Source organism: Colobus angolensis, unplaced genomic scaffold (genome assembly GCF_000951035.1).
Source record: "Colobus angolensis palliatus isolate OR3802 unplaced genomic scaffold, Cang.pa_1.0 Scaffold601, whole genome shotgun sequence".
Taxonomy (NCBI): Eukaryota; Metazoa; Chordata; class Mammalia; order Primates; family Cercopithecidae; genus Colobus; species Colobus angolensis.
Window position 1 is genome coordinate 322,044 of NW_012119611.1, and position 15,017 is coordinate 337,060.

The window sequence follows — 15,017 nt, forward strand, 5'->3', positions numbered from 1 at the left end:
AAGGACTTGCTTTATGAATCTGGGTGCTCCTGTATTGGGTGCATATATATTTAGGATAGTTAGCTCTTGTTGTTGAATTGATCCCTTTACCCTTATGTAATGGCCTTCTTTGTCTCTTTTGATCTTTGTTGGTTTAAAGTCTGTTTTATCAGAGACTAGGATTGCAACCCCTGCCTTTTTTTGTTTTCCATTTGCTTGGTAGATCTTCATCCATCCCTTGAGCCTATGTGTGTCTCTGCATGTGAGATGGGTCTCCTCAATACAGCACACTGATGGGTCTTGATTCTTTATCCAATTTGCCAGTCTGTGTCTTTTAATTGGAGCATTTAGCCCATTTACTTTTAAGTTTAATATTGTTATGTGTGAATTTGATCCCATCATTATGATGTTAGCTGGTTATTTTGCTTGTTAGTTGATGCAGTTTCTTCCTAGCATCGGTTACTGAAGCTTGTGCATTTGTCACGTAGTTCTCATGCTATGGTTTTCAGCTCTATCAGGTCATTTAAGGACTTCTCTACATTGGTTATTCTAGTTAGCCATTTATCTAATCTTTTTTCAAGGTTTTTAGCTTCTTTGCGATGGGTTTGAACTTCCTCCTTTAGCTCAGAGAAGTTTGATTGTCTGAAGCCTTCTTCTCTCAACTGGTCAAAGTCATTCTCCATCCAGCTTTGTTCTGTTGCTGGCGAGGAGCGGCATTCCTTTGGAGGGACAGAGGTACTCTGATTTTTAGAATTTTGAGCTTTTCTGCACTGCTTTTTCCCTATCTTTGTGGTTTTATCTGCCTTTGGTCTTTGATGATGGTGACATACAGATGGGGTTTTGGTGTGGATGTCCTTTCTGTTTGTTAGGTTTCCTTCTAATAGTCAGGACCCTCAGCTGCAGGTCTGTTGGAGTTTGCTTGAGGTCCACTCCAGACCCTGTTTGCCTGGGTATCAGTGGAGGCTGCAGAAGAGTGAATATTGCTGAACAGCAATTGTTGCTGCCTGATCATTCCTCTGGAAGCTTCATCTCAGAGGGGTATCCAGCCATTTGAGGTGTGTTGTATCCGTCTGCCCCTAGTTGGGGGTCTCTCCCAGTTAGGCTACTCAGGGGTCAGGGACCCACTTGAGCAGGCAGTCTGTCCGTTCTCAGATCTCAAACTCCGTGCTGGGAGAACCACTACTCTCTTCAAAGCTGTCAGACAAGGACATTTACATCTGCAGAGGTTTCTGCTGCCTTTTGTTTGGCTATGTCCTGTCCCCAGAGATGGAGTCTACAGAGGCAAGCAGGCCTCCTTGAGCTGTGGTGGGCTCCACCCAGATCGAGCTTCCAGGCCGCTTTGTTTACCTACTTAAGCCTCAGCAATGGCGGGCACCCCTCCCCCAGCCTCCCTGCCGCCTTGCCGTTAGATCTCAGACTGCTGTGCTAGCAATGAGGGAGGCTCCATGGGCATGGGACCCTCCAAGCCAGGCGCAGGATATAATCTCCTGGTGTGCCATTTGCTAAGACCCTTGGAAAAGCGCAGTATTAGAGTGGGAGTGACCCAATTTTCCAGGTGCTGTGTGTCACGGTTTCCCTTGGCTAGGAAAGGGAATTCCCTTCCCCCTTGCGGTTGCTGGGTGAGGCTATGCCTTGCCCTGCTTCGGCTCTCGCTCGTTGGACTGCAACCACTGTCCTGCACCCACTGTCCAACACACCCCAGTGAGATGAACCTGGTACCTCAGTTGGAAATGCAGAAATCACCTGTCTTCTGTGTTGCTCACACTGGGAACTGTAGCCGGGAGCTGTTCCTATTTGGCCATCTTGGAACCTTTTCTTTCTTTCTTTCTTTTTTTTTTAAATGGATTCTCGCTCTGTCACCCAGGCTGGAGTGCAGTTGTGTGATCTCAGCTCACTACAACCTCTGCCTCCCAGGCTCAAGCGATTCTCCTGCCTCAACCTCCCAAATAGCTGAGATTATAGACACATGCCACCACTCCCGACTAATTTTTGTACTTTTGGTGGAGACAGGGTATCACCATGTTGGCCAGGCTGGTCTCGAACTCCTGACCTCAAGTGATTGAGCTGCCTCCCAAAGTGCTGGGATTACAGGCTTGAGCCACCACGCCCGCCCCCCCTCCCCAGTGGAGTTTTAAACTCTCAGACTTGTCCACACTGAGCTTGCAGCAATTTGTCAATTACAGTTCAGGTTTTCCTACCCTGATGCTGGTTCCCATGGAAGTTTCTGTGCTTAGGTTTTGGCTTCAGTAAGTTGTGATTCTCTGTATTCACCTGTCTTTCCAATGTGTGACGGCAGCAGATTGACCTGTGACCTCACTTCTCTGGCTTATCTGAAGAAGAGTTGTTGATTTTTCAGTTTATTCAGCTTTTTACTTGTTAAGACGGAGTAGCACCTTCTAAGCTCCTTACATGCCAGACTGGAAACCAGAAGTCTGATTGTCTACTTTTTAAGTATGTTGCCTTTTCAAAATTAAAAATTACTCACACCAATCTTTCTCAAACTTTTCCAAAATATATAAGAGGGAACATCTCTCAACTCATTCTATGAGGTCAGCACTACCCTGATCCCAAAGCCAGACAGAGACATTATGAGAAAACAAAAACAAAAACAAAACAAACAAACAAAAACTACAGGCCAGTATCTCTTATCATGCAAAAATCCTCAACAAAATACTAGCAAACCAAGTCCAGGAGCATATTAAAAGGATTATGCAGCATGACTACATGGGATTTACTCCTGGAATGCAAGGATGTTTTAATATACAAAAATCAGTCAATGTGATACACCACATTAACAGAATGAGGGACAAAATGTGATTATCTCAATTGATGCAGAAAAATCTTTTGACAAAATTCAATACCCTTTCATGATGATAACACTCAACAAACTAGGAATAAAAAGAAACTATATCAACATAGTACGAACCATATGTGAAAAACCCACAGCGAACATCATACTCAATGGTGAAAACCTGAAAGCTTTTCCTCTAAGATCAGGAATAAGACAAGGATGACCCCTTTCACCACTTCTACTCAACGTAGTGCTGGAAGTCCTAGTCAGAGCAATTAGGGAAGAAAAAGAAATAAAATACATCCAAACTGGAAAGGAAGAAGCAAAATTATCTCTGTTCATAGATGATGTAATTTTTTTGTAGAAAACCCTAACAATCACACACACAGGCACAAACACACACACACACACACACACACACACACACACACATACCACTGTTAGAACTAGTCAATCAATTCAACAGAGTAGCAGGATACAAAGTCAACACAAAAAAATAAATTGTGGCTGGGCATGGTGGCTCACACCTGTAATCCTGCACTTTGGGAGGTCAAGGCAGGAAGTTTGTTTGAGGCCAAGAGTTGGAGATCAGCCTGGGCAACATAGCAAGACCCTGTCTCAAAAATTTTAAAAAAAAGATTAACCAGAAGTGGTGGTGCAAGCCTGTAGTCCCAGTTACTTGGGAGGCTAAGGTGGGAGGATCACTTGAGCTCAAGAGTTCAAGGCTGCAGTAAAGCTATGATTGTGCCACTGCACTCCAGTGGCAGACCATGACCCTCTATCCTAAAAAAAGTAAATAAAAATTTAAAACATCAGTTGCATTTATATGCACCAAAAATGAACACTTTAAAGGAAATTAAGGAAATAATTCCACCTACAATAGCATATAAAAGAATAAAATACTTAGGAATTAACCTAACCAAGGAAGTGAAACACTTGTGCAAGGAAAACAACAAAATATTCCTGAAGGAAATTAAAGGAAACATAAATGAATTGAAAGACATCCTATGTTAATGGATTGGAAGACAATATTGTTAAGGTGTCAATATTGTTAAGATGTCAATTTATAGATTTAATGCAATCACTATCAAAATTCCTGTGACATTTCTTGCAGAAATAGAAAAACTCATGCAAAAATTCATATAGAATCTCAAGGGGCCAGGCATAGTGGTTCACGCCTGTAATCCTAGCACTTTAGGAGGCCAAGGTGGGTGGATCACGAGGTCAGGAGATCGAAACCATCCTGGCTAACACGGTGAAACCCTGTCTCTACTAAAAACACAAAAAATTAGCTGGGCATGGTGGTGGAAGGAGGCTGAGGCAGGAGAATGGCGTGAACCCAGGAGGTGGAGCTTGCAGTGAGCCGAGATCACGCCATTGCACTCCAACCTGGGCGACAGAGCAAGACTCTGTCTCAAAAAAAAAAAAAAAACTCAAGGGACACTGAATAGCCAAAATAACTCTAAAAAGAACAAAGTTAAAGGATTCATATTTCTTGATTTCAAAACTTACTACAAAGCTACAGTAATCAAAATGGTGTGGTACTGGCATAAAGATAGACATATAGACCAATAGAATAGAATAAGGAGTCCAGAAATAAGCCCTTTTGTATATGGCCAAATGATCTTCTACAAGGGTGCCAAGACCATTCAATAGGAAAACAATAGTCTTCAACAAACAGTGCTGGGAAAACTGGTTATCTACATGAAAAAGAATGAAGTTGAACCCTTATCTAACACCATATAAAAATTAACTCAAAATGGATCCATTACCTAAATGTAAGACCTAAAATTATAAAACTCTCAGGAGAAGACATAGGGCAAAACTTTGTGACATTGGATTTGGCAATGACTGTTTGGATATGACACCAAAGGCATAGGCAATGAAAGAAAAACACAAATTGGACTTCATGAAAAAATTTTAAATTTGTTCATCAAAAGACACCATCAGCAGAGTTAAAAGACAACCCATAGAATGGGAGAAAATCTTTGCAAATCATATAAGAGAGTACTATCCAGAATATATGGAGAACTCCTAAAACTCAACAACGAGAAAGCAGACAACCTGATTTAAAAATGGGCAAAGGACTTGAGTAAGCATTCCTCCAAAGAAGATATACAAATGGCCAATAAGTACATGAAAAGATGCTCAACATCACCAATCATTAGAGAAATATAAATCAAAACTACAAAGAGATACCGCCTCACACCCATTAGGATGGCTACTATCAAAACTAAAACAGAAAATAATGAGTGTTGGTGAGGATGTGGAGAAATTGGAACCCTTGTGTACTGTTGGGAATGTAAAAATGGTACAGCTGCTGTGGAAAACAATAGGGCAGTTTCTCAAAAAATTAAACAGAATTACCATATGATCCAGCAACTCGACTTCTGGCTATATATGCAAAAGAACTGAAATGGGGTCTTAAAGAGATATTTATACATCAATTTTATTAGGGTTCTTCAATGAAACAGATCCAAGAGTGTGTGTGTGGATGTGTGGGTGTGTGGGTGTGTGTGTGTGTATGGTAAAAATACAGGGTTCGAGTCAGAAGGCAGAACCAAGAATGCTTATGTCCAAGGGCAGAAGATAGATGTCCCAGTTCAAACAGGGAAAGTGAATTTGCCCTTCCTCTGTCTTTTTGTTCTATTCAGGCCCTCAGGGGAATGGATAATGCCCACCCACATTGGTGAGAGTGATCTTCTTTACAAATTCAAATGCTACTCTCTTCTGGAAACATCATCACAGACATACCTAGAAATACTGTTTTACCATGTATCTGAGCATGTCTTAGCCCAGTCAAGTTGACAGATAAAATTAACCATCATATCCATGTTCATAAGCAGCATTATTCACAATAGCTAAATGTTGAAGTACTGCAAGTGTCTATTGACAGATGAATGGATAATCTAAATGTGGTATATACACACAAAGCATTACGAAAGAAGGAAATTCTGACACATGCTACGACATAGATGAACCTTGAGTATATTATGCTAAGTGAAATAAGCCACAAAAAGACAAATGCTGTATGATTCCACTTATACTGGGTACTTAGAGTAGTCACAATCATACAGAAAGTAGAATGGTAGATGGCAGAGACTGGGGGAGGTGAGAGTTTTTATTTAATGTTTATACAGTTTCAGTTTGCAACATAAAATTAATTCCGGAGGTGGATGGGAGAATATTACACGTTTTCTTTTTTGAGATGGGATCTCACTCTGTTGCCCAGGCTGGAGTGCAGTTTTGCGATCATAGCTCACTGCAGCCTCAACCATCTGAGCTCAAGCGATCCTCCCACCACAGGCGCCAAAGTAGCTAAGACCACAGGTGCACACCACCACGCCTGGCTAATTATTATTATTTGTAGAGGCCAGGTATTGCTATGTTGCCCAGGCTGGTGTTGAACTCCTGGGCTCAAGTGATCCTTCTGCCCTGGCCTCCCAAAGTACTGGGATTACAGGTGTGTGCCACCACACCTGGCCAGAATATTTAATACTACTGAACTGTACATTTAAACATGGTTAGGCTGGGTGTGGTGCCTCACGCCTATAATCCCAGCACTTTGGGAGGCCAAGGAGGGTGAATTGCTTGAGCCCAGGAGTTTGACACCAGCCTGGGCAACATGGTGAAACCCTGTCTCTACAAAAAAATTAGCTAGGCATGGTGGCGCACGCCTGTAGTCCCAGCTACTCTGGCGGCTGAGGCGGGAGGATCGCTTGAACCTGGGAGGCGGATCTCGCCACTGCACTCCAGCCTGAGCGACAGAGTGAGACCCTGTCAAAAAAAAAAAAAAAAAAGATTAAGATAGTAAATTTTATGTGTATTTTACCACGATTATTAAAACTGAAATCCCCATGGGTCACTGATTTACCAATTTAGCCATTTCCACCATTTTTAGATTCTATTTTCCTTCTCTATCTCAGCATTCTGACTAAAGGAAAAGCAAACTTTCTTACAAGAATGAATGATTCTCCAGTGTGGCTGCTCCTGAAAGGAACAATGAGACTTTTGTTATTTCACCACAAGATTGAGAAAGAAATAAACAAGTGATAAATGCCCAGACCCCTTCTTACTCATTTCACATCCTGATGATCTGAGGCATGGTATGGCTTTTATTCCAAGCATGTGAATACTTACAATCAGAAACTCCCTCTCCTTTCCCTCACTTTATCATTATTGCCGTCATTTATGACAATGGAGGGAGTGTCTCGCTGGATGATATTTGGGGTTCTTTCTTCAGTAGTCCGCCATACCGAGCATTTATTTGTGCTGTTCTCCATCTTTCACATCTACCACTTTTCAAAAGCCCCTGAGAGTCAATAAGACACGAGACTCAAAACAACTGCTTCACATCTAAGTGTATGTCTTTAAAAATCTCTCCTTTTCCATATTTATGTCTGATGTGTTTTGTTATGGCACAGTGGCATGTAGTATGTGGTTCACAAGTGAATCAATGTACATCTGTGGAGGGCGAATGCTCAATTTTAGATCTACACATGAAAGCTTTTTTTCCAGGGCAGGAGCCTTGCTTTCTCCGACTAAGCCTTAATTACCCAAATGCCCGTGTGTTGTGCCTTTGGCTTGTTGAAATGATACCAATTGGTAAAATCTGATGGGAGATAGAAGTTAGATGTCCAGAAGCATAAAAGTCAGGAAGAGAGGCTCTTTATGGCATAGAGAAAGCTGCAGAACTGCTCCATGGTGTGCAAAACTCATCAGCACATGAAACTAGTGAGTGGAGATAGTCACCTTCAACCACTTTGTAATTTCTACCAATTCACTTGGGGCCAGTGTCCCTTATTCACCAAGATTCACATTGGTCCTTTTGATTATTTGGCCTGAGGAGGCCCCCCTACATGCTAAACTGTCACTCAGGGAGAGAGGAAAAGTTGGGAACCAGCTTTCACTTAAAACGGCTTTGACAATGGAGGCAAATAATAACATTTTGGGAACATTTATATAAGTAATTATATAATTTCTGATTCAGTAGCTGGTTCATGAATAAATGAGTAATTGGGAGTATCTGAGTGGAGACAAGAATGAGCATTAATGTAGAACTGATTCTGAATTACAGCTCCTGGCACTAGTAGGTTTCAATATACATAGTCTGCTGAAAGGTAATTCTCTCTGTGATATTCCTGGTATCCCTAAGGAGGGAAGTATAATTTTAGGTACATACTGACAAAATTTGAATACAGGGTACTTAGATGAAAGTTATAGCCTGTTTTAGAGATGAAATTGAAGGATGCAGTAGCTATTGCTTTGGCAAAGGATTTTTGGCTGATGCAGTGTATGGTTACTGATTTTATGATTCTTATCACATGACACCTAATGTGTCAGTTGACTTGTGAAAACAGTGTTTCAGTTTAATGGATGTTAGGGATTTATATACAACTTCAAATTTACCTCCTTGTTAAAAGTAGAAAAGAGTAGTATGGAAGCATTACTTCCAGCTGCTTTTTGAAGCGTCCACCAAAATGAACGACTTTTTCCTTTCTTCACAGATTTCCTCCTAGAGTGCCAAGATCTTTTCCATTCAACACCTCAGTCATGTACAAAAAGACTGTGTTTGTAGAATTCACGGATCACCTTTTCAACATCGCTAAGCCAAGGCCACCCTGGATGGGTAATAAAAACAATGTTGAATGCTAATTATGAAATTGGGTATCTTATTTTCTATCACAGATTCCCCAATCTTGAGGTTGCAGTTAAAAAGTGCAGCTGCCAAACAGAATGTTTCCCTAACTGCTACCTATAGGGAAATACACTGACTGCATTTTCTGTCTTTTTGCTGGGCCATCTTCCTCTGCTTGGTCTATGCCAACTGCTTACCTCTAATTAGATGTCAAATAAAATATGTAACGACATGTTATGATAGGACATTTTCTGTCCTAGAATTGTTGCTGAGAATTACAGGTGGGAAGTATCCCCTTATTCTAAAGAGAGGTATCAGCCTGTCGATTTAGAACTTGTTCAGGTAATAGTCCAAAATTGGTTCTGCAACCCTTAGCCCCTGACTCACCTCCAACCTTGTATTAAAAAAAAGGCTAGGAACTTATGAAAAACTTTAGATTTGAATATTTCTTTGGAGAGCCTCTTTGATGTTTTATGTGTTGCTTACCCCATGGGGGATGGGAAGCCTGTCCCTCATGTCAAGTTATAATCAAGGAGACCTCGGGAGAACCACTTAGAAGACTGGACAAGGTACCTATGGAACTTGGGAGACACTGACTACTGCCTGGTTTTTATCTGGACAAATTTTCAAGGTCAGAGGCCAAAAGGACTTCTGATGGAATAGCAGGGGGAGTGGGCTGTAGTGGGAGCTAACTGCACTACCACTGTTAGGTGTAAGGCCAGGAAGGTCACTGAATGGGACTTGTCTTACAAAGACTCTGCCTGAGAGGTCTTCCTGCCAAGTTTAGATAACCCCAACAGAAAAAGCCTGTGTGGGTTGTACTACCAGAAGCAGAATCTGAGAGGAGAGACACAAGTGACCAGCAGGAGAAGGTATATCCCATGCTAAGATCAGGTACAGTGGGGTGTCTCCATGTTGGCAGGGAGAAGTCTCCAAAGAACTCATAAGATCCCTAAGAAAGAAAGGCAGAATTTTGGTATGTGTCACAACTAGGGAGTACTAATGCCACATTATCACTGCTCCTTCCAAGAAAGAGTTTGTTATTGTGCCTTTTTTTTTTTTTTTTACCTCCCCCCACCCTCCGTCCTGCCGTCCTTTCCACTTGCTCCTACCGTGGAGGGTCCAGAGGCAGAAAGGTGAGTTGGGGCAGAAGGTGGGAAAGCAGCGAAGCTGCCAAAAAAAATTACCTTTACATATTGCAAATTTCTGGGGCTGTCAGAACGTAGCTGCAGAAGGAAGGGGACTTGCAATTGCAGAAGACATCAAAAATTTGGTATTAGACTGGACTGGACTTGTTAGAACCTAAAAGTGATACTGTTGGTTAATATCTGAAGGTTACTGGAAAAGATTTGGGATCAGCCAAAGTGCAGGAAAAGGGAGATCTCACATAATGTAATTAAGAACAGTGGTCTAAGGAAAATAAGGCTATTTTATGTTTTTATCCCACTAAATCCAGTTCATTCAATACACTGTTTATAGGCATTTTATATTTAGTGTATTCATAAAGTGGAGCTCTTAATTTTCCTCTTGATTTTCTGTCATGGCCTTACTAACAACCCAGTTGCACAAGGCAAAATCATAGGAGTTTTCTTTGACTACTCTCTCTTTTTTTCTATCTCCAGCATCATATTTATGAGCAAGTCCTGTTGACTGTCACTCCAAAACAAGTTCCAAGTCTTCTTATTTCACTTCTTGTAAAATCCAAATTCACCCAAATTCCTGTGGCCTGCAAGGTCCTACATGTTATGTTTCCTTTTTGACCATATTTTCTGTTACTCCCCTGCTGATTCACTGTGCTTCAGCCACATTTTACTCAACTAGACCAAGCTTATTTCTGCCTCTGGACTTTTGCATTTGTTTTATCTGCTTTCAATGCTCTTCCACTAAATCTTTGAAAATCTTACTTCTTTTTCATTAGTCAGATCTCTACTCAAATGTCACCTCCTCAGAGATGCCCTTCCTGACTACTACACTGAAAGTATCCTCTACCTCCTGCCTCATAATTTTCTAGCAGACCACTATCTTTTATAATATTTATAACAACTTGAATTTTTCTTTTTCATTTTTTTATATGATTAATATCTTGAGAATATGATCTCCATGATCTGTCCTGTTTGCTACTGCACCTCCAGTGCATAAGACAGTTCCTAGAATATACTAGGAACTCTAGTTGAATGAATGAATGAATGAATGAATTGAATGATTGCCAGAAATCTTTCCTCAGAGCAACCATAAGGTTAGGCTGATGTTGGCAAGCAAATACTACCTTTTATCAATAATTACAGGGGCATGCTTCTCCACTGTGACTTTGACTTTAACTTTTGTGATAACAGGCTTTCTGGAGTACTATCCCCAAGTGACCTTTCCTGGACATCTCATTCTTACAGGTCTGCTGGGTCCTACCATCCAGGCTGAGGTTTATGACACAGTGGTCATTACGCTTAAGAACATGGCTTCCCATCCTGTCAGTCTTCATGCTGTTGGTGTATCCTACTGGAAAGCTTCTGAGGGTGAGTTAAATACCCTCCTATTGTCCTGTCATTCTAGGAATTCTAAGAACACTGAGATGTGTGTGCTTTGTAATGGTGGCACACCTGGAGTTGGAGCCATTCTCTTAAATACAAACTTACTGAAAAATAATAACAACAACAATAATGACTAATATGTATTGAGTTGAAGGTTGTACAGCTAGTAAGTGGTGGAATCAGTATTCAAACCTAACCCCATCTAACTCCAGAACTTACACTTGGAACCACTGTGCTACAGTGGAAGCGTTCATATAAATAATGTTGAATTTGGTTCATGTAACTGAAAAGTTCCATGGAGTCAGTCAAGTATGGCTGGATCCAAGGATTCAAGGGATGCTCTCAGCATTGTGACCATTTTTCTCCCACCATCTCAGCTGGGCTGTCCTTTTTGTTTTCATTCCAAGGCAGGCTTTTCTAATATGATGGCAAAGATAGCCACTGGGAGCTCAAGGCTTATCTCATTCTTACAGATTGTGATCCAGGAGTGGGAAGGAAGCCTCTATCCCAGTATTTCTTGATGTTGAGTTAGAAAGCAGGAGGCAGCATCAGTCTCACCCAGTCCAATGACAAGCATTCTCTTGAGAAAGGGTTCTGGTAGAAGGCGCTGAAAACCATCATTCTCAGCAAACTATCGCAAGAACAGAAAACCAAACACCGCATGTTCTCACTCATAGGCGGGAATTGAACAATGAGAACACTTGAACACAGGAAGGGGAACATGACGCACCGGGGACTGTGGTGGGGTGGGGGGAGGGATAGCATTAAGAGATATAACTAATGTAAATGACAAGTTAATGGGTGTAGCACACCAACATGACACACGTATACATATGTAACAAACTGAGAGACCTAGTGGTCTCCACACCAAGGACATACTGTTTTACGAAGCCCAGTAGAGTTGCAGTGTTAGTTATTTGAGAGGTAGTTAAAGTTAATTTGCTTGTAGGGCATCTTGATTTGAGACAGACAACTATATTTTCCACCTCTATGAAAATATCTCCCTGAATTTCCAAATCTCCAAAATTTCTGCTTTACCTGGGTCAGACAGACCTCTTTGATACAAATGAACATGGTCTGGAGATTGATGTGGGCAAGCTAGAGTGCAAAAAGTGGGCAAAGGAAATGAACAGACACTTCTCAAAAGAAGACATTTATGCAGCCAACAGACACATGAAAAAATGCTCATCATCACTGGTCATCAGAGAAATGCAAATCAAAACCACAATGAGATACCATCTCACACCAGTTAGAATGGCAATCATTAAAAAGTCAGGAAACAACAGGTGCTGGAGAGGATGTGGAGAAATAGGAACGCTTTTACACTGTTGGTGGGACTGTAAACTAATTCAAGCATTGTGGAAGACAGTGTGGCGATTCCTCAAGGATCTAGAACTAGAAATACCGTTTGACCCAGCCATCCCATTACTGGGTATATACCCAAAGGATTATAAATCATGCTGCTATAAAAACACATGCACACGTATGTTTATTGCGGCACTCTTCACAATAGCAAAGACTTGGAACCAAATTCTTTCAACTCTTTTAAGGTCCTAACTGAACATTATGTGTGTTTCTTAACATTTACTAGATTATAAATATCTCAAGATAGGGAAATTCGTCTTATTTATTGCTGTGTCCTTAGCATATAACATACTGCCTACCCTATAGTGGATACTCAATGCAAGAATGAGGGTGCAGTGGGCACCAGTCACTTTTTCTTCCTAAAATTAAACATTTCTCACCTGTGTACCCCCTCAGAATTGCTTTTCTGAATGTACTTCAAACAGAACCTGCCATTTTCTTAAAGCCCATGCCTCCCTGACTATAGCAATTGATCTAGGGTTGAGCAGTTGACACTGGTATCCCACCTCCTTGGCCACAGTTGATCGGTCCAGAGATGGGCACCTTACCCAAACTAGGCCAATGAGAGTACCTCCGCCAGCATTTTGAAATTTGTGAGAAAAAGGACCTACTATTACCAGGTAATCCTATACTTAGTGGATGGAGCCCAAATATATAATAAAATCAAGATTCTACCACTTCATGTATATCTTGTGGGCCATGGATCTTATAGGAGTCTTAAGGGGGTGTTGGTCTTGTCCTTTTCATAGTTGCAGGCATGGTGCAAAGGCAGGACAACCTACCTTTATCTGCTCCTTCTGTATTACTGACCCTACCCTAAACATGTAGGTGTATAATCGGAGACAGGAAGCCATGGCAAATCTGGAGGGTCTGGACTTGGCTATATCTTAAAGAGTTACATATAATCGTGGTTCAACATTGGTGAAATTTTCCAAAAATTGGTGGAGGAAAGAGTGGCCAATGCAATTTTATCTTTTTCTTTTCTGCTGACATCAGGGAGAGAGATAAGAGCTTTTAAAATCATAATTATGGGGAAATAATATTTTAAAATCTAGCTCAAGTTAAACCCATCAGAAAAGGTAACACCTTTCAGGACCCCCAAATGGCCACATCTTATCCAATGAGGGGACACCAGCCATAGAGTCTATACTGCACACTTCAAATGGTAGCCACAAGCTATCGGGCACTTGAAATGTGGTGAGTCCTACTTGAGACATACTGTAAAATACACACCAGATTTCAAGGCTAAGTACAAAAAAGACGAAAAATATCTCATTCACTGTTTATAAATACGAGTTGAAATGCTTATATTTGGATACACTAGGTTAAATGAAATACATTATTAAAATAATTTCACCTATTTCTTTTTATTTTTCTTGATGTGACTACCAGAAAATTTAAAATTACATATGTGGTTTGTATTATATTTCTATTGAACAGCACTCATCTGTACATTTCCAGTGAAATGTTAGCATATGTTGAAGTTACTGCTCCTGATGCAGTGGCTCATCTCAGATATGGCCAAGTTCTTCTGTCCAAGGAAAACTAGGTTCAACCCATTCCTGGAGAGAAAGAGACTCAAATCTTTCTGAGCTGGCTCACTTACCTTGGTTACATCTGTTCTCCACCTATTCTACCAACAACCAAATGGATAGACATAGCTGAAATAAAATCATGCAATCACACTGAATGATATCTCAGCTCAGGTGGGCCTTCAGCATTGAAGCATTCTACTGCTACATTTCCCCTAATCCATTTACTCTCCCTCTCCCCAAGACAGCTATAATGTTTCACACATTCTTAGCTTCTCATCGAACCTCCAACATGCGCTCCCGCCCCTGTCCCCACCACAACCTGAGCCTTAGGACAAAGGGTATTTTTTTCCTAATGAAATATTTCAAACAAAGATAGATATAGAAAATAATATAACAAACAAACATGTGCCCATCACCTCACTTTGCCAAATGTTAACATTTTGTCATCTTTGCTTAATGTATTTTACAAAATTAAACATTTTACATACAGTCTGTAACCCTCCATGGGGCTGGCAGGAAAGGGTTCTCATTGTCAAAGTTCAAAGTAATTGATCATTGAAAAAATAATGATCACATTAAAAGGAACCCTTATATAATAGAGATATATATTGAAATACTCATAAATGAAATGATATCCTGTCTAGGATTGGCTTCAAGCACATCCAGCTGATGTTACAATCATTGGGTGAATTGCTGATGTGGAATTTGACATTTGTATGGTGCCAAAATAATATCCCAGAGATTTCTTTTTGATTGCTACTGGAAATGTTAACTTTAGAATGGAGGTATCAGGCTAATCCACGGGTCAAATTTAGTGTCACTAAGGATGGGATGGCCAGATATTATCTGCCCCTGATATGGCACAATATGAAGGACTCAGCATCATCTTTGATATATTTTAGCCACAAAACTTACTTAACTTGCATCTAATCGGAACTTAGGTATATTCAATAGCATGAGATATTCTACAGGACTGCAAGCCAACTTTCTTTCACTAAATGAGTGTCAGGAAAAAAGGGACTGCTCCGTACCAAAAGAGAGTATGGGCCTAAACAACCAGATGCAATGTGCAGTCTTAGGTTGAATTCTGATTTGGACCAACTAGCTACAAAGGATGCCTATGAAGCAATTAAGAAAATTTGAGGCACGCCCAGCCGGCAGGAGCGCGGCGGCCTGGCTCCCGT

General features: G+C 40.9%; 1 protein-coding gene across 1 annotated transcript in view; it reads left to right on the plus strand.

Moving 5' to 3' along the window:
• F8 (coagulation factor VIII, procoagulant component) overlaps positions 1–15,017 on the plus strand; it is a 200,315-nt gene that overhangs the window by 19,845 nt on the left and 165,453 nt on the right. Inside the window, exons 2-3 of the mRNA XM_011963208.1 lie at positions 8,278–8,399; positions 10,796–10,918. Coding sequence (XP_011818598.1) covers positions 8,278–8,399; positions 10,796–10,918 — 245 coding nt within the window. The remainder of the gene's footprint in view (positions 1–8,277; positions 8,400–10,795; positions 10,919–15,017) is intronic.